The 19,382-nt window shown below is 45.3% G+C and overlaps 1 protein-coding gene across 2 annotated transcripts in view; it reads left to right on the top strand.

Moving 5' to 3' along the window:
• Positions 1-17,229, top strand: part of dbndd1 (dysbindin domain containing 1) — a 27,918-nt gene extending 10,689 nt beyond the window's left edge. The window contains exons 3-4 of one of the 2 annotated variants that reach the window (XM_024001130.2): positions 3,986-4,123; positions 16,095-17,229. In XM_024001130.2, coding sequence (XP_023856898.1) covers positions 3,986-4,123; positions 16,095-16,252 — 296 coding nt within the window. In that variant the 3' untranslated portion in view covers positions 16,253-17,229. The remainder of the gene's footprint in view (positions 1-3,985; positions 4,124-16,094) is intronic. The other variant, XM_024001131.2, reaches the window with a different exon arrangement.
• The last annotated feature ends 2,153 nt before the right edge of the window (positions 17,230-19,382 follow it).

Here is a 19,382-nt window from a genome sequence, read left to right as displayed (position 1 = left end):
CTGAGGACAGAACAGCTTGGGCTAACTGCCTGCCGGTCTGGCCTGCAGCCTGCGAGGGTTTAACACGTTGTTAAATTTTTTACTCAGCCTCGGCTGCAGTGAAGGAGAGGCCCCGCAGGTTTTCGGTAGGGGGCCGTGTCAGTGGCACTGTATTCCTCAAAAGGGGGCAAAAAAGCTCTGTTTAGCCTGTCTGGCGAGCAAGAGCATCCTTGGTCCTCCGACGGGGCTGGTTGTCTTTTTTGTAGATCGTGATTGACTTAGACCCTGCCACTACATAACACAAACTCTATGCTTGAAGCCTTCAGACAAACCGATATTTTTGTCTCTGCTACCTGAGGACTTAGCCTGTTTGATTGTCCTCTGCGCGAGAGAAATAGCTACTACTGTTTGTATTCGGGTCATGCTCCGTCACCTTGCCCTGCGTGTGTAAAAGCATGTGGCTTCGCGCTTGCAGTTTCACGCATCTGCTGCCGCCAATGCACTCGGTGTTTCTGTTTGGGAATGTTTTTACCGTGCTGCTTGCGTCACACTCATCGTCAAGTCACTCCTAATGAACCCGCTCACCGAAATCAGCCATTACCTTCGTCAATATTGTTGTTGGACGCGATGCGAAACATAATTCCAACCGCGTTGACGAAGCAGTCTTGAAGCTTGGATTTCAGATTGGTCAGGATTGACAGACCTAGCGGCGGAGCTTGTTGTTTTGAGTTTCGTTTGTAGGCGCCAGGATGAATCAATAGCCAAAATTGAGTCGTGGTCAGCTTTTTCCGAAAGGGCGGGCGGGGGAGGGGCCTTGCGTAAGCGTCGGGACATTTAGTGGTCGCATGGTCAGTGTTTTTCGCAGGCCCTGGATAGCACAATCGATATGCTTGATAGAATTTAGGGAGTTTTGTGTTTTAGATTAGCCTTGTTAAATCCCCAGCTACGATGAATGCAGCCTCAGGGTGTGTGGTTTCCAGTTTACAAAGAGTCAGATAAAGTTCGTTCAGGGCCATCGATGTGTCTGCTTGGGGGGGAATGTATACGGCTGTGATTATGATTGACGAGAATTCCCTTGGTAGATAATGCGGTCGACATTTGATTGTGAGGAGTTCTAGATCAGGTGAACAGAACGACTTGAGTTCTTGTGTGTTATTATGATGGTCACACCACTTCTCGTTAATCATAAGGCATACCCCCCCGCCCCTCAATTCCCTGTGTACCGTGTTTGTGCTTGGCTACTCAAACCATTTCACACCATTATATCTAATTGACCTTATAAGCCCATGTCATCCACGGTGGTAAATATTGCTACGTTATTGCATGTCACAACCAGCTAAATACTAAAGATTGTTTACAGAGATGGGCTTTTTTTGATGCAGTGCATCTGAAGCATGGTAAATGGATTCCGTTGATTAATAACATAATCATATATTTTATATAGCGCTTTTCATACAGAATCTCGCTTAAAAAAACATAAAAAAAGAATTCAGGGAGCTGGCAGTTCATGAGAGATGGTCTTCCACAGCTGGATGATGATACAGTAAGTACAGGAGTAGCTTGAGTGGATGGTCGTTCAAATGTAGATTAGCCAAGTGAACCAAGCAGGCCTGTAGAGATTTACTCTGAGGAAACAGTTAGCACACCATGGAGACAGAGCTCTTGACATCCCATAATGCTAATCAGGCCTTTATCACTGCATATGGTTCAGCTGATGCTGTGGAGTTCAGTTAACCCCTCAGACACACACTGACTGACCCGTAGTCTCCCCATCTATACGGATCTAAGGTCAGTTGTGTGCTTTTCCATGTAAGATGATTCTAGATATGTACAGCAGGCTAGCCCAAAGCCTTAGGGAGGTAGAAGTTGCCCTTAACCAATTATCGAGGATCAGCTTAACCTCCCCAAATCCTAGCCTTCACCATTATGGTTGGATAATGTAGAACTAACCTTTGATCAGTGTCTAGTGGCAACTTCCTCCCATTCAGTGAGGGAGGAGTAGTGAAAAGGGGCAGCCTGAGCCTCCCACGTGGTTAAATGAATGGTTCATTAAGCGAAGGTGAGACAGGAGTGTCTGCTTCTCTGTCTCTGATCCTCTACGGCTGCAGTTGTCTCATTAGAAGACTTCAAACCACAGCGGAATGTCAACCCACAATATCTTTACCTTCCTCTCCTCTCAACTCTCTCCTCACTGGCGTTCCTCTCATCTTTACTGTCTCCCACTCCTTCTCCTCTCTCGTTCCACTTGTCCCCTCACATCTCCTCTCATGGGAGCTAGTGTCTGGAACACACAGGCAGATGTAATCAGTATTTATACTGTCTGTGGACAGGTCTGGTACAGAGGAACAAGACAATAGAGATTGTTGGAGGATTTTATTTTGTACTTTTCAGCAAGTACTGTACAAAATGTCTCTTGTTGTAGACGTGTGTTGTTGTGAGTAGCAGGGTATCCCAGGCAATGCAAGGCCACCACTCACTGTAAGAGCCAAAGGTATACAGAGTTTGGCAAACCGTCATCCATGTTGGCACCAAGCATTCAGTGACAATAATACTGTAATCCACAGAAGGGCTTACCAGGAAGAACTTCCAAATTCAAGGCGGAAAGGAGTTGGAGCAGAGATTGATTTATTTGAGCTCACTTTAATCCATTGTYMRGKMMAWTKTAKAWTKYARWWKTCWAKKRWCTKSKRRCWYCYRRYRMMMWWYKMMRTYYYMMATCKYMARTSKWMMKYKKMMCWYKKCYMMTSWCWMYKYRYRAKKWGWSAWATACAGCAGMGCCACCAMCAGGATTATGATTTAGCATGATTATCAACTCTCTCTGACTTATAATAATATGGTTAAAGGTTTTTATCTTCTTAAATCAATGTCTGCGCTATATTTATCARGAGAGTGAGAGAACAGTGAGAGAATGGAGCTGTGCAGCAGCGGAACAAARGAGTGTTGAGGAGAGGGCTGTGATCCACCCTGTGGCAGTATACTGCCTGGCTGGTAGAGAGAAATTAGCTGGGAAACGGTATCCTTAAAAACCATCCACCCCGCTCTCTCTCTACACTCAGACACACAGCTATATATACCCACTCACAAGCCAAAAATACTAGAAGTGTTCACAGAGATATGCCTCCACAGCACATACATAAACACACACACATCCATGAAGTACATACAGTCCCTTACTATTAACACCACATAGATCACACGGTCAGCCGTTATGCCTCACCCATGATCACTAAAGAGTGCCAGTTCCACCCAGCCCAAAGCATTGTGTCAGACAAGCATGGGGCTGTAACACTTCATAGCCTGCTTTAGCAATGCATGGGTAACCTAAATACTATTACATTTAACTGCCATACTGCATGAAGTGCCGCCGTGTGGATGTCTGGGATCTGTCATTGGCTTTTTTTGAACGTGAATAAAAAACAGTACCACTGTTAACGGCACAGTCGTGCTCGTCTGGTGTTATAATAGAACCATTGGAGCAGGCGTACTGGTGTATCGTGATTTGGAATTCAAGAACAGGTCATCAAACATCCAGGAAGAGGGTGAGGAGAAGGGACAGTCTACACTCATGTTTGTTTTATACCCTCTATTTCTGTGCTGTCTTCGGCTAGTCGACTGCTGCCATCAAATTGGCTGTTAAAGATTGCATCATTCTGACACAGAGACCCATATCTCTTCCACAGGAAGTCAGCACACAAAGCCAAGCTGTCTCTCTGTGAACAGATAAAAGAGAGGCTTCTTTTATCTTCTATTACAGTATGGCACAGAGCATCAAAACAACACAAGAGATAAGTTCCACACCACGGGGCACTGAGAATGTGAGGGAGGGTAGGGGGTGTGGGGTTGTGTATTGTGTGTGTTCTGGGTGATTTGTGTAGACAGCATTAAGTTGTAGTGAATATTACACATCTACTGGGTTATTATTGAGTTTATCATAAAACCCACCACCTACTCCCATATCAGTCCATAACTATGACCTTACTAATTTCCTCTCTCTCTGACCCTGCAGAGCCTCTGAGCAGCGTGTCCTCCCTGGAGGTGCACTTTGACCTCCTGGACCTGACAGAGCTAACCGACATGTCTGACCAGGAGCTGGCTGAGGTGTTCGCTGACTCTGATGAGGAGAACCACAACGAGTCCCCAGCAGGTTAGACCATTTTCAGATACTCAATTAAATCAACCAATTAACCAATCAATCTACTCAATTCATTAACCATTGAATGGTGGATTTGACAACCCCCATGTTCTCTTACCAAGACAACCCTAGTGTGATGGACTGGCTAAAACATTGTCTTTGTTCGCCTTGAGAGAATCATTACCCAAATTGAATTTCCTCCTACTTTGGTTGAACACAGTTGGATGTTAGAGTGAATGTTTTTCTCTCTGCAGGAGACAAAACAGAAACAATATCTCTGTTTACTCTGTTCTCCCTCTAAAAACTCTGTCCACTAGACAGACTCATTTACATATCACCCCATTCTGTAGCATCAGACCCCATTACATCAAAATCTAAAAGGTTTAGCTGATCGCAAATGTGTGTGTGTGTGTGTGTGTGTGTGTGTGTGCAGAGGGTCTGTAGAGCAATGAGCACTCTAATAAAAAGCTTACAATTGTGTTCTCTTTGGCTGCAGGGAAAGGGACACATGGGAGAACCCAATAAAACTTCAGCAGCACATTGGATTGAACCTTCCTCTGAATTCTTACTGCAATTCAAGCAGTTCTCTATATTTTGTGATAATGACCAAGATACAGTATATTCCTGTTATGCGTCTCTGGGAGATTCTCATTTCAGTTTGTGCCCATGTCAATGTTGATAGTTATTGGCACCAGATCCCAGGCTGGGCACAATAGACTACTGTAGCATAGCGCTAATTAGCATTAGTTAGAGGGAAGTCTGAATAACCTGTGATCAGGGACGCGTCCGGGCCCAGCAAACCCCCCTCTTCACAACCAGAGGAAGCAGGAAATCCATCCAATGTATTACTTATGATCCATAGCCCCATGTTTCCTGCTGAGAGGGAGAACGATCCTCATAGAGCTCCACATCATCACTCCGTTCAAATGCTTTACGCTCACAACTCATCTCTCTTAAGAAGAGATATGTATGCACTCTCAAGAGCTGACTTGAGAACAGTACTAATATGTTCACTATACAATACACCTGTTCTAAACTCATGTATGTTCTCGGCATGGGGAACCACAGAGAGCTATGTTCAGCTCTATGTGCGGGATATTAAAATGACCTCACAAAGGTGCACTTTAAGAAATACAGCAATCTTGCTTAGATATCACCCACGCTCCTTCTCCTTACCCCCAGGATTGACCCATGCCAATTTATTCCATTACTCCCCATAAAAAGGTATTGTGTTGCTCCCTTGTCTGACCTTAGCCCGTAAGTCAGGGGTTCCAAAACTTTTTGGGCCCACGACCACATTTTGATACTGGAAAATTCTCACGACCCCAACCATGGGGGGGAAAAATGATGTAATTAACAGCCAATGTCAGCCCCAAATAAAAAAGTTATGGCAGTCAATTGAAAAACATTCTAACAGTATTTTTGATTGTCTTCTCAACTCACCATCACATACTTTTCATGTGGGGCTATGACAGTCATCTGCAAATGAGTCTGACATAATGTATCTTTTCTCACCACCACTAATGAGATGGTTGTACTTGATGCAAGTGGCGTCGGAGCTTCTCAAAGTCCGGGGACACGCTCGACAGTGCGCACCTCATATCTGCTGTCACATCCAACCTGGACTGATATTTGGTTTTAATGCAGACGTGGGCACAGAATCCAGCTTCATAAATATATAAGTTGGCAAAGGGTACCATGAGTTTAATGGTGCTTTTAAGACAACTGGGAACTCAGAAAAAAACAAGGTCAAATAATGATGTCAGTGATCTTCAGGTCGGAAAGTCAGAGCTCTAAGAGGCCAGAATTCCAGAGTTGGAATTCCGAGTTGGATGACCATTCAAAAAAATAATAATCCAGTCGGAGCAAATTTTTTCAGTTCACTTGAACGCACTGAAGTCGGAATTCGGAAATTGCTGAGTTCCCAGTTCCGAGTTCCCAGTTGTTTTGAACACGGCATTAATGTCAGAGGGAGATGGCAGGGTATTCCCTTTGAGTCAGGAACCAAAACTCCTCTGTAGTGATCTGTGAATGACAGCTTAATCAGCTATTCAATTTCCCTTACCAGCATGTCAATTGAGCCAGGATCACAGTCAAATGGATTGAGAAGTAGGTGCCAAAGTGCTCTTCCAAGCGTTGGAGGTGAGCAGTCATCACTCGTGTGGGACACTTACTGATGCTGTTTTCTGTTAGAAACATGCACAGCCGAGGGAAAGAGGCATGGTTCACTTTTGAATGACTCTCTCCAATAAGAATCCTTTCCTCTGAATCCACTGATTCGTTCAGTCATCTGTAGAAGGTTTTTTGTATTTCCCCTGCATGCTTGCGTTCAGTTAGTTCAGTTTCCCAAATACGTCTGTCACAGGCAAGGAGACACATTTTCTTTTCATTACACAGGAAGTCAACCAAGTCTGTTTTTATTTTTTTACATCCATTGTGAATGACAACAGTTCTCTCAATGCACAAAATCTTTCCAACACTCTCCCTTGATAACCACCACGCCTCGGTGTGAAATAGAACATTGTCATGCTCTGATCCCATATCTCCACATAGTTTTGTGAACAGGCGTGAGCACAGTGGATGTTATTTTATGTAGTTTACAATCAAAGTTACCTGCTGCAGTATATCTCTGAGTTCTGTAATCATCTTTTTCCCCCCAATTGCTCTCGGTGTGTCATACAATGCGTCCATATGGCAGAGGGAGACATTCTTAACTAGAGTGTGGCGGCCTGCCTGCCGTCCTGCCATAGATGGAGCCCCATCTGTACAAAAGCCCACCATTTGATCCCATGGAATCAGTTTTTCGTCAATATAGCCACACAGCACACTGAACATCCCCTGTGCTGTTTCATGCTCGGGAATCAATATGTCCTCGTGAATAGCATCCCCTGACATGTATAGCGAACAGAAGTCAATGCATAGGCATCTCAGCCCTCACAACTAACGTCCATTTGGAGAGCATAAACTGGTGAGTTTTTGAATCGTTCAGTCAGTTTCCTCTTGATTGCTAGCGATAGCATATATTCTTTGTTTATCAGTGTTATCTGACAAAGGTATTGATGTGAATTTCTGTGCCTCTGCCTCCCCACACATTGTTTTCACCATATCAATAGCGGCCGGTAAAATCAACGTCTCTGCAATAGTGTGTGGTTTCATAACATAGCGGACCTAGCCATTCACCGTGGGAATGATTCAAGTGCAATGGTCAAGTGTAGCCTTTTTGCATGATCTATATTTTTAAGGTTAACCACATTACAATGATTTTGAGACACAAAGACGATGTTATAAAAGAGAAATATTTATATTTGGCGGGGATTTTGGAAATTTTCCCGTGACCCCATTTTCATATCAGGCGACCGACCCCATACCGCTACCGTAAGTGCATGCATGTATCTGCACAGCCTTAATCCCCCAGTGACCCCACCCACCCTCTCTCTATCTCTGTTTCTCTGTCACACACACACACACACACACACACACACACACACACACACACACACACACACACACACACACACACACACACACACACCTCTCAGGCTGCTTTAATCACTGCATTGTGCTGTACCCCAAAACCTCCTCTTAGAATAATCCCACTGAGGGTAGATCAGTGTGCTAGGTAGATCAGTGTGCCGGGGACCCCTAGTGACAGAGAGAGGCGGGAGGCAGAGAGGGGAGAGGGAGAGGGAGCATTAAAAAAGGGGAGAGGGATGGAGAAAGGGAGAAACATGAAAGAGAAATACATGAGAGGTGGTGATTCCCTCTCCACCCAGCAAAGTTTCCCATTTCTCCACAAGAGACTGATGGCTCCCTGAGCTCCAGTGAATATGCCAGATATCCTGGTCCTGACGGCAGGACCTCACCACAGGGCTCGTATAAACCCACCACAGGGCTCGTATAAACCCACCACAGGGCTCGTGCGGTGAGCACCACAGCCATAAAACTCACAGGAAGAACAACAGTATATCCCCAGCCATCCAGCTATAGCCTCTGATTTAGTGCAGCAGTTTTACTGACGAATCGGACAATAAAAAGCCCAGCAGGAGGAATAAGCAGCGTCGTGTGATGGCCATAATCTCACTCAGTGGGGTGATACTGTCGAGGAGGTCAGGGACCGTGCGGAGATTTTAGGTGTATTAAGACCTATGGCTGGTGAATGGGAGTCAGGACTAGGATACTAAGATAGCAGAGTGGTGGTAAATGTGATCAAAACACCAATAATATTGTCTCACTGTGTAATACAGACCCTGATAAAAGTGTTTATTTTCACATCTACACAGTGCATTCAGAAAGTATTCAGACCCCTTGACTTTTTCCATATTTGTTTACGTTACAGCCTTACTCTAAAATGGATTAAACCATTTTTTCCACTCATCAATCTACACACAATATTCCATAATGAAAAAGTGAAAAGAAAATGTTTTTTTGCAAAAGTATAAAAAATTAAAAACAGATACCTTATTTACATAAGTATTCAGACGCTTTGCTATGAGATTCCGAAATTGAGCTCAGGTGCATCCTGATTCCATTGATCATTCTTGAGATGTTTCTACAACTTGATTGGAGTCCACTTGTAGTAAATTAATTTGATTGGACATGATTTGGAAAGGCACACACCTGTCTATATAAGGTCCCACAGTTGGCAGTGCATGTCAGAGCAAAAACCAAGCCATGAGGTCGAAGGAATTGTCCATAGAGCTCCGAGACAGGATTGTGTCGAGGCACAGATCTGGGGAAGGGTAGCCAAAAATTATGCAGAATTGAAAGTCCCCAAGAACACAGTGGCCTCCATCATTCTTAAATGGAAGCAGTTTGGAACCACCGAGACTCTTCCTAGAGCTGGCCGCCCGGCCAAACTGAGCAATCGGCGGAGAAGGGGCTTGGTCAGGGAGGTGACCAAGAACCTGATGGTCACTCTGACAGAACCCCAGAGTTCCTCTGTGGAGACAGAATAACCTTCCAGAAGGACAACCATCTCTGCAGCACTCCACCAATCAGGCTTTTATGGTGGAGTAGCCAGACTGAAACCACTCCTCAGTAAAAGGCACATGACAGCCCACTTGTAGTTTGCCAAAAGACACCTAAAGGACTCTCAGACGATGAGAAACAAGATTCTCTGGTCTGATGTAACCAAGATTGAACTCTTTGGTCTGAATGCCAAGCGTTAAGTCTGGAGGAAACCTGGCACCATCCCTACGATGAAGCATGGTGGTGGCAGCATCATGCTGTGGGGATGTTTTTCAACGGCAGGGACTGGGAGACTAGTCAGGAATGAGGGAAGGATGAACGGAGACAAGTACAGAGAGATCCTTGATGAAAACCTGCTACAGGGCGCTCAGGATCTCAGGCCTGGGCCGAAGGTTCACCTTCCAGTAGAACAACGACCCTAAGCACACAGTCAAGACAACGGAGAAGTCGCTTCGGGACAAGTCTCTGAATATCCATGAGTGGCCCAGCCAGAGCACGGACTTGAACCCGATCGAACATCTCTGGAGAGACCTGAAAATAGCTGTACAGCAACACTCCCCATCCAACCTGACAGAGCTTGATATGATCTGCAGAGAAGAATGGTAAAAACTCCCCAAATACAGGTGTGCCAAGCTTGTAGCGTCATACTCAAGAAGACTCGAGGCTGTAATCGCTGCCAAAGGTGCTTCAAAAAAGTACTGAGTAAAGGGTCTGTATACTTATGTAAATGTGATATTTCAGTTTTTTATATTTAATACATTTACAAAGATGTCTAAAATCTGTTTTTGCTTTGTCGTTATGGGGTATTGTGTGTAGATTGACAAAGCAAAAAAACTATTTAATCAATTTTAGAAGAAGGCTGTAACATAACAAAATGTGTAAAAAGTCAAGGGGTCTGAATACTTTCCGAATGCACTGTATGTAACCAAAAGTATGCCCCATTACATTATGTTGAATTGGATAAAGTTGGTCTTCCTCCACTGTGATCTATCTGAATTCAGTAGATGTATGCTGGTTTGCATCCTATCTTCATTGCCAAGTAGCTCAAAGTGCTTTGTCATTGGCTGGTGTTTTCTCTATTTCCCACTCATAGATCAGATAGTGACACTCTGACTCACTCCAGCAGTGGCACAATGTGCTCAGATATGAGTGTGTTTTGCTTTCGGAATCAAGAAGGGATACAGAGATACACATACCCATGCAAACACACACACACTCATACACACATGCATGACTTACGACTACAGCTGCTCCCCAGTGTCCAGGCCAGACTATCCAGACTGTACAGCTGCTCCCCAGTGTCCAGGCCAGACTATCCAGACTGTACAGCTGCTCCCNGTCCAGGCCAGACTATCCAGACTGTACAGCTGCTCCCCAGTGTCCAGGCCAGACTATCCAGACTGTACAGCTGCTGCCCAGTGTCCAGGCCAGACAATCCAGACTGTACAGCTGCTCCCCAGTGTCCAGGCCAGACTGTACAGCTGCTCCCCAGTGTCCAGGCCAGACATCTCAGCTGTGAGATCCAGCTGTTCTGTTACTTCCTTGTTATATCTGTGTTCCCTTAAAGCTCCTTCAGTATCACCACCTGCTCTAACGGGAAAGAACAAGCTCTGTAGCCAGAGGTAAAGAGTGTAATACAGTGAAGGAAGAAGGTGGCTTGCTTGTACAGTAAATGTATTGTCTAACTGCTTATCAAGGTGAAAGGATCTCAAGACCTTGACATGGCTACATGAAGGGAATGTATGGGTGGGTAATGTGCATAATATGTATGTAGACTGTAGTCTGTAAAGGTCAGAGTGGCTGGGTATTCCATAGGAGTGTGTTGTCAACCTAGGTCAGTAGGGAGTCATTTCAGTCAGTGTAAAGCCGTGGGAAAGGAGAGGGTGAGTTGGGGGGGTAAGAGTAGATTGGCTGGGGAAAAGCGGGTGGAGGAGAAGGTGAGAGAGGGTGTTGGGGAAGAGGGTGAATGGAGGGTTAGTCAAAGGTAAAATGAGAGAGGGGAGGAAGAGGAGGGGAAGGCCAAGGGGAGAGTGGGATAGTGAGATTGGTTTGTGTGGGAAATGGAAGGGGAGGAGGAAAGGAAGATAGGGGAGGCTGAGGGAGTTCACTCTGAATGGAGTCCTGAATTATTTACTGTTCTCAGCTGGATACAAGGCCAGGACTCTCCTGAGCTGTAGATACTGTTATCATCATCATTATCATATCAATCATCAAACAAACTGACTACACACTTACACATTATTTATGTATCCCTCTTATTTTCTTCTGTTTTTCCTGTTTTCCATCCCTTTCCTTTATTTTATTTTCTTTTCATTTCTCTCCTCTCCTCTCCTCTCCTCTCCTCTCCTCTCCTCTCCTCTCCAACTGTATACTGGACAGACAGGGGTAATGGAAGCTGTGTGGGCACTTATGTTTCGGACACCTGCCAGTCAGGACAGCCCAGGGATCAGAGTTGGCAGATGAGATGTTCAGGAGAAATGGAGGGGATGGGGGGATGAGGAGGGGATGGAGGGATGAAGGCCAGAGAGGGTTAGAGGAGTGAGGGAGGACCAGAGGAGAAAGGGAGGAAAATAAATTAGATAAGCTAAATGTGTACAGCTTCATTGGTAGGCCCCCACCCCTCTGTACAGTCAGTATCTGCATCTGCTCTGTGTATGTGAAATAGATATATAACAAGAGGTGACATACCAGATCTATACAGAGACTACAACACCCATTATGACCAGTATCACCTCAAAGGTCCTTTTTAAACTACAAACCCCAGGATCACTTTGACCACCTTTAAACCCATCTGAGGAGGAGTGAGGCAGTAGAATGGAGTTGCCCCTAGACACTGATCTATGGTCAATTTTGTGTCCCCCCCCCCCCCCAATGGTTAAGGTTAGTATAGGGGGAGGGAAAGCTGATTCCAGATCTGTGTGGGAGTGAGTCATCTCCTCTGCAGTGTTCTCCGGGAGAGCCCAGGCTCTGACAGTCACACCCTGTGATGACACAGGAGGACAGAGGGAGGACACTGCAGCTCTTACACTGAGGTTACCACTTTACCAGAGACAGTCACTGGCTAGGTGGTCTCATTACCATATACAGTAGCATATACCCTTTTGCTGCTTTCAAATCTGCTACCATCGAAGGAGGATGGGCAACGCATGGAGAAGGGGCTTGGTGATGTTTCCAGATCGATCCAATATGTGTGTTTTGATGCTGTGGTTCCTCAGTGTTAACAAGGCAGGTTGAAGCTTTCGAAGCAGACAAAAATAACACAGCTACCCCCTATACTGTAGCAGCAGCTGTGGGCAAGACTGGGGGAAAACATTTCCATTCAGGGTAACTGTAGTAGTCTTGCTCATAAATCTTTAGGAGTCCACTGGGGCCTCTGAAAGGACTGCACAAAGAAGGGCACCATAACTGACGTCCCAGTCCCAACATGAAACACACATACACATTCGCACGCACGCACGCACGCACGCACGCACGCACGCACGCACACACAGTAACCAGGTGTAACATACACAGTACACACAGCGTGTTGGCACCATACTAGCATTGTGCTTCCGTGGTTTAAGAGCCTTTGTAAAGCACAGGCTGGTGTTTTCTGTGGACTTTGTTCTCACAGCAACACACTTGTTGTGGAATCTGATGGAGCCAACAGCACAGAAGGGCTTCTTAGACAGAGGGGTTTAGCACAGCGAGACACTGCAGACATGGTGGCTGGGAGGCAGGCAGGGAGGGAGGCAGAGAGGCAGAGAGGGAGAGAGACACTACAAGGATGAGATAGAAGGGGGGGGGGTGCCTTTGTGCTGATGGGGGATTGAGTTAAGGAAGTTGGATTTGGATTGTGCAAACATAACTGAGTGGAGCTGCATGAACTAAATTCTATTCTGAACTAAATGGGAGGACTCTCAAGGGAGTTGGTTATGAGTAGGTCCTGAGCAATAGGGAAAGGGGTGGTCGGTGGTCCTGACATGAAGGTCTGAGGGTACAGGATGTTCAATGAGAGATAGAGGTGTGTGTTTGTGTGGTGAGAGTCTCATTCTCTGATCTGTCTCTGTCAGCACCCTGCAGGGAGAAGAGGAGGCTTCTCCCGCATCCATATTCATAGAGCTGTCAATCACAAAACCATGACCAGGGATGGGCTGACTCATACAGCGACTATAGCATTCTAGTCACACACAGACATAGACAAGGACACAGATAGAGACATACTGGTAGAGATGCAGAGACACATCATGAAAGTAGGGACACACACACACACAAGGACCAGCGTGGCAGATACAAAGTTGAATTAACAAGCACTCACGCAAACAGAGCCTTTCAGGATGCTGAGGAGGCTCTTGTCCCTCCCATTAAAATCCAATGGAGGCACCATCAATCTTCAGGGATCAATACCGTGTGTGTGTGTGTGTGTGTGTGTGTGTGTGTGTGTGTGCACGCACACGTTTTCATGTGTACGCTTGTGTGATCATACATCACTGCTGGTTTATCTATAGTTACAGCATTTAACTTATAGAGAGTGAGAGCTGGGACGTGCCTTATTATTAGACAGTAATTGCATTGATGTGTGTGCAGTTTAAGGAGGGTTAAAAAGCTACACCTATTAATCCTGTGATCTCTGTAACAGTGAACAGCACCACCAAGTGGTGTAAAGAGGCAGTGCTTTATTTCATATGCCCCTCCATGTGACCAATATTCATTTACATTTACATTTTAGTCATTTAGCAGACGCTCTTATCCAGAGCGACTTACAGTAGAGTGCATACATTTTATTAAATTTTTACATACTGAGACAAGGATATCCCTACCGGCCAAACCCTCCCTACCGGCCAAACCCTCCCTAACCCGGACGACGCTATGCCAATTGTGCATCGCCCCACGGATCTYCCGGTTGCGGCCGGCTGCGACAGAGCCTGGGCGCGAACCCAGCCCAGCCTGGGCGCGAACCCAGAGACTCTGGTGGCGCAGCTAGCACTGCGATGCAGTGCCCTAGACCACTGCGCCACCCAGGACCCATATTCGTGTGAACCTACTTGACACTGGTCCCTTCTGTGCACTCAAGGACATGCAGATTAACACATATGATGGGAGGGGTTGATTCAAGATTAAAGAGAGCGGGGAGATGGACACAAAGAAAGAGGGGCACCGTAGGAGAGAGACAGAGAAAGAAAAGGTGTAGGAGGGGGGGAGAGAAAGAGGAGAGGGAGATGTCGAGGGAGATGAAGTGCAGCAGATCAAGTGCAGCATCCTATTTGCCAAAACATTTCACAAACACATTCCTCTGATGTCATCACCTCATCACCTAAACACCAATCAGCTTCTCATTTCTACTCCCCCTAGTAGTTAGCGAACCAATCATATTCTCTATCCATGATATCACCACTCTACAAAACTGAAGTAGTAGAATCTCTATCTAGCATGCTGATGGCTATAGACCAAAGAGACACCGGAGAGCTGTGTAGTGGTTCTGTGTAGTGGTTCTATGGGGGAGTTCTGTTGCCTCGAGACACTGAAAAATAAGTGTGAGACAAATGTCTGTGACAGCTAAAACAAGCAGCCATTGTGAGCATAATGAACTGGAATAAACAGCCAGCAGGCTAAATGGAGCTGATGATTGGAGGAGAGGTGACCATGTGACTGTTTTAGAGCAATAACAATGACCGGAGAGGAGAAGCAGAGAGAGATCAAACTAAAATGATCTATCATCTACTACACATGTAGTCACATGCACGCACTTACACATGCACACACACGCACGCACACAGCGCTCCTACTTTTCTAAACTCCTCCATTTCTCTTGGGATTCGGTGTCTTTGAGACACATACATGTATAGGATACACATTAACATACACCAACACATACTCAGCTCACTGCACACTGCCTCTCTGACAGAGTACTTCATAGTTTTATCTGCCTCTATATTCAGAGTAATGATATCATGCTGTAAGGACCTGCAGAATCCCAGAGGAATAGGTCATGTGGAGCTGCATGAACTAAATTATATTCTGTTCTTTATTGTGTTTGCGATCGGGATGCCTTTCAACCATAGCATATTGATCTATTCTACAGTAGGGAAACAAACTGCACTCACCACTGCGTGCTGTTCTAAACTATTTTTGGAGAACCTTGGGCAAACATAATTGAGTGAAGTGGCATAGAGAAAGGAAGCTTTTAGAGGCATTAGGTGACTTCAGGGAGTTGACAGCCCCTACTGACTTGATTTACTTTGTTAAATGAGTTACAGTATGGTGACCATTGGGGGAGATAGGAGGTAGACTCGCAGTTAAGAGCGTTCCACAGGGATGCTGGCCCATGTTGATTCCAATGCTTCCCCCAGTTGGGTCTAGTTGGCTGGATGTCCTTTGGTGGTGGACTATTCTTGATACACATGGGAAACTGTTGAGCGTGAAATACCCAGCAGCGTTGCAGTTCTTGACACAGTCAAACCAGTGCGCCTGGCACCTACTACCATATCCTGTTCAAAGGCACTTTCAAATGTTGTCTTTCCCATTCACCCTCTAAATGGCACACACACACAATCCATGTCTCAATTGTCTCAAGGCTTAAAAAGATGTAATATTTCTTTAACCTGTCTCCTCCCCTTCACCTACACAGATTGAAGTGGATTTAACAAGGGATAACAATAAGGGATCATAGATTTCACCTGGTCAGTCTATGTCATGGAAATGTTCCTAATGGTTTGTCCACTCAGTGTATATGCTATACGTGACAGACAGGAAGGTGCGGAAACTTAATCCAGGGCCTCTGGGTTACGTGGTCAGCATGTTTGAGCTGTATAGAGCAGTTCACAACATACATGTCCCCTAGGCTGTTTTTTCCCCATAAAAATATCAGGATACATGAGAGGCGTGCACCTTGACTTCACCTTGTGTGTACATGAGTTTTATGTTTGTGGTTAAGAGACGTGCATGTCTGTATGTGTGTGATCCATAACTTACCCACCCTCTCATCACATGTATGTCATGTGCATAGCTTGACCCTTCTCCTCATTATCATCCCCAGGCCACCAMCAGCCACCCCTGCCCAGAGGAGGTTACATGCGCTCCCCCTCGTGGACCCGTTGCAGCAAGGCTGAGCCCCGCAGGGAGAGGAAGCACCACAGCGACTCCGACACCACCGCAGAGCCCTTAATGAAGCTGGAGAGGCCTAAGCAGCCCTGAGAGCCTGTGGGTCTGGAGGAGAGGCCCAGGGCCCGGAAAGAGAGAGGCCCAGAGCGGAAACACCGAGAGCGGACACAGAGACCACACCAACTGACCCAACCCCTGCGCCGGGCACTGAGACAACCATGGTGCTAAAGACACTATAGACAGACTGAGCTCTCGATGCTGTGCACTGTATTATAAACTTAACATGAAACGATGTCTGTGAGTGAAATACACACAAAATCACACACACGTACACACATACTATTATTGTGTTTTCCATGCAAGGGGTTCCACTGGCACAAAACACTGGAGGGCCAGTGTGCTTTTTGAGGCTTTGTTTGGGGTGAACAACAGGGTATAAGGCTGTCCCAGTGTGGGGAGAATGCTTGGCTAAAAGCCTCCCCATCCCTGCAGCATCTTAGGGGTGGGAGAGTAGGTTTGGAGGGGTGGGACGGACCCTGAAATCTGTGACAACCTCGGCTACAAAATATCATGTGGCAAAGTTAACGAGAATACCCACTCCAGTCAAATAAATTACTGGAATATGGATGTCATTATGCGATAGTACAGCAGGCAATCTGGAAGTCTTCTTTGTAATTAGAATAAGAGTCCAACCTGAATCTATTGCACAATGTTCTTCCTTAAAGTGCCAGGGCCATCTGCTCTCTCTGAATTACTTTCTGCAGGCTTTCTGTAGGTTGTAACTAACAAGAGGCAATGGGTAGCGTTTCAGTGGGGCCACTCTCCATCGCTCTCTTTTCTTTCCATCCTCTCTCTCTCTCTCTTCTTCTACCTCTCTCTACCTGAGAGGAAACCGGTGTGGCCACAGTAAACTAAATGTATTTGCAGATATGATATGAGATACGACAGCAGCCCTTCTCACCAACATTACATTCAACACTGTGGATCTTGTCCTTTGCCAAACCAAGCGATGTGGGGATGGGTGGTGAAAAAAATAAAGAATTTCATGCAAACAAAGTGAATTTTCTCTGTGGGGGATTTTTGCGTTAGAGCACTAACCAAACATTGTGCAGCTGTAGGTTGTCTGATAGGGTATTACGAACAGCAGTCTGAACTTTCCATTATTTATGCTCAACAGACCAAACAAACAAACTCTCTCGGATTCCTGCCAGGAACACTGTGGAAGAAAACCAGCATCAGCAACATGAAAACAGTTCAATTGAAACCACATTGAAATACTTCAGAGTACACACTTAATCACACAGTGGACAGAGAAGTATTGAATAGCAATAATGTTTAAATGTTCAAAGGAATAACTTTAATTTACTCTTGTCAGCTTCGCCAAAATCAATGGGCTCTGGCAGCTCTGTAGAGGTTTAAAATGTCTGCTTTTTAAATCGTGACTGCAGGTTCCTAACTGAGCAGATAGAGGGCAGAACAGAATAAAGTGGGGAATGAGATAGACTTACAGTATACAGTCATACACATATCCATAAACAGCTTTATACCATGGCGTTTTTTAATACTTGTTTCTGATTGGCTTGAAGTACATTCTAGAGCGTGCATTATTTAAGTGATAATGTCCAAGAAGCTGGTGTTTGGAGGATATATTGGTACAGGTGTTAGGCCCGAGACGAAGTGGAGGGCTGGCAACCCGTGCCAAAATATCCTCCAAACACCGGCTTCGAGGGCTTTATCACTTGTATACAACGGGTTACCAACATATTATGGGCTCTCCAGAGGGTGGTACGGTCTGCACAACGCATCACCAGGGGCAAACTACCTGCCCTCCAGGACACCTACAGCACCCGACGTCACAGGAAGGCCAAAAAGATCATTAAGGACAACAACCACCCGAGCCACTGCCTGTTCACCCCGCTACCATCCAGAAGGCGAGGTCAGTACAGGTGCATCAAAGCTGGGGCCAAGAGACTGAAAAAAAGCTTCTATCTCAAGGCCATCAGACTGTTAAACAGCCACCACTAACACAGACAGGCTGCTGCCTACATACAGACTTAAAATCATTGGCCAATCTAACAAATGGATCACTAGTCACTTTATTAATGCCACTTTAATAATGATGTTTACATATCTTGTATATACTGTATTTTACACCATCTATTGCATCTTGCCTATGCCACTCGGTCATTGCTCATCCATATATTTATATGTACATATTCTTATTCCATCCCTTTACTTATATTTGTGTGTATTAGGTAGTTGTTGTGGAATTGTTAGATATTACTTGTTAGATATTGCTGCATTGTCGGAACTAGAAGCACAAGCATTTCGCTACACTCGGAATAACATCTGCTAACCATGTGTATGTGACCAATAAAATTAGATTTGATATTCAAATAATGATTGACAATTTCATTAAAAACCTTATTTCGATGAATTTATTCATACTATTTCATCCTTCGACAAGATACAGATATTCATCCTTCCCGACACAAATCTAGGGTTGCTACCCAAGCCGGCTGGTCGTTCGTTCTATCGGTTCTGTTGACAGAGAAGCAACCCAGTCGTTCAGCCTTTTTGTTCTGTATCTATGACAGAGAAGCAACCCAGTCGTTCTAAATGTTCCATTGCCATACTGGCTGGCAACGTCTTATCCCTTGCTTGCTAGCTAGCCAACTACGGCTAATTTACAGTCACATCAAAAAGTGCAGCCAGAATAACAGCAAAGTAGCCACATTTATATGAACCATATATATAGGACCCACAGGAGGCTGCTGAGGGGAGGACAGCTCATAATAATGGCTGAAATGGAGTGAATGGAATGGTATCCTTGGCAGCAGATAATGGGGATCCATAAGAAATACAAATACCATTTCATTTATTCAGTTGCAGCCATTACTATGAGCCCATCCTCCCCAATTAAGGTGCCACCAGCCACCAACACACAGAGGCATGGACTGTGTACATGTAACTGCCAAAATAAAGGAAACACGAGGAATGAGTAAATGAGTAATAAAAGGTATATAGAAAGCAGATGCTTCCACACAGGTGTCCTTCATGAGTTCATTAAGCAATTAAAATCCCATCATGCTGAGGCTCATGCATAATCTTGCTGGGAAAGCCATTCTTTTTGGCTCCATCCACAGGGCAGGAGTGCTCACTGAATGGTTTGATGAGCATTAAAACGATGTAAACCATATGCCATGGCCATCTCAGTAACCAG

Source organism: Salvelinus sp. IW2-2015, linkage group LG15 (assembly GCF_002910315.2).
Source record: "Salvelinus sp. IW2-2015 linkage group LG15, ASM291031v2, whole genome shotgun sequence".
NCBI classification, from domain to species: domain Eukaryota; kingdom Metazoa; phylum Chordata; class Actinopteri; order Salmoniformes; family Salmonidae; genus Salvelinus; species Salvelinus sp. IW2-2015.
The sequence above is the reverse complement of the archived record's forward strand: the minus strand, read 5'-3'. Positions and strand labels throughout refer to the sequence as shown.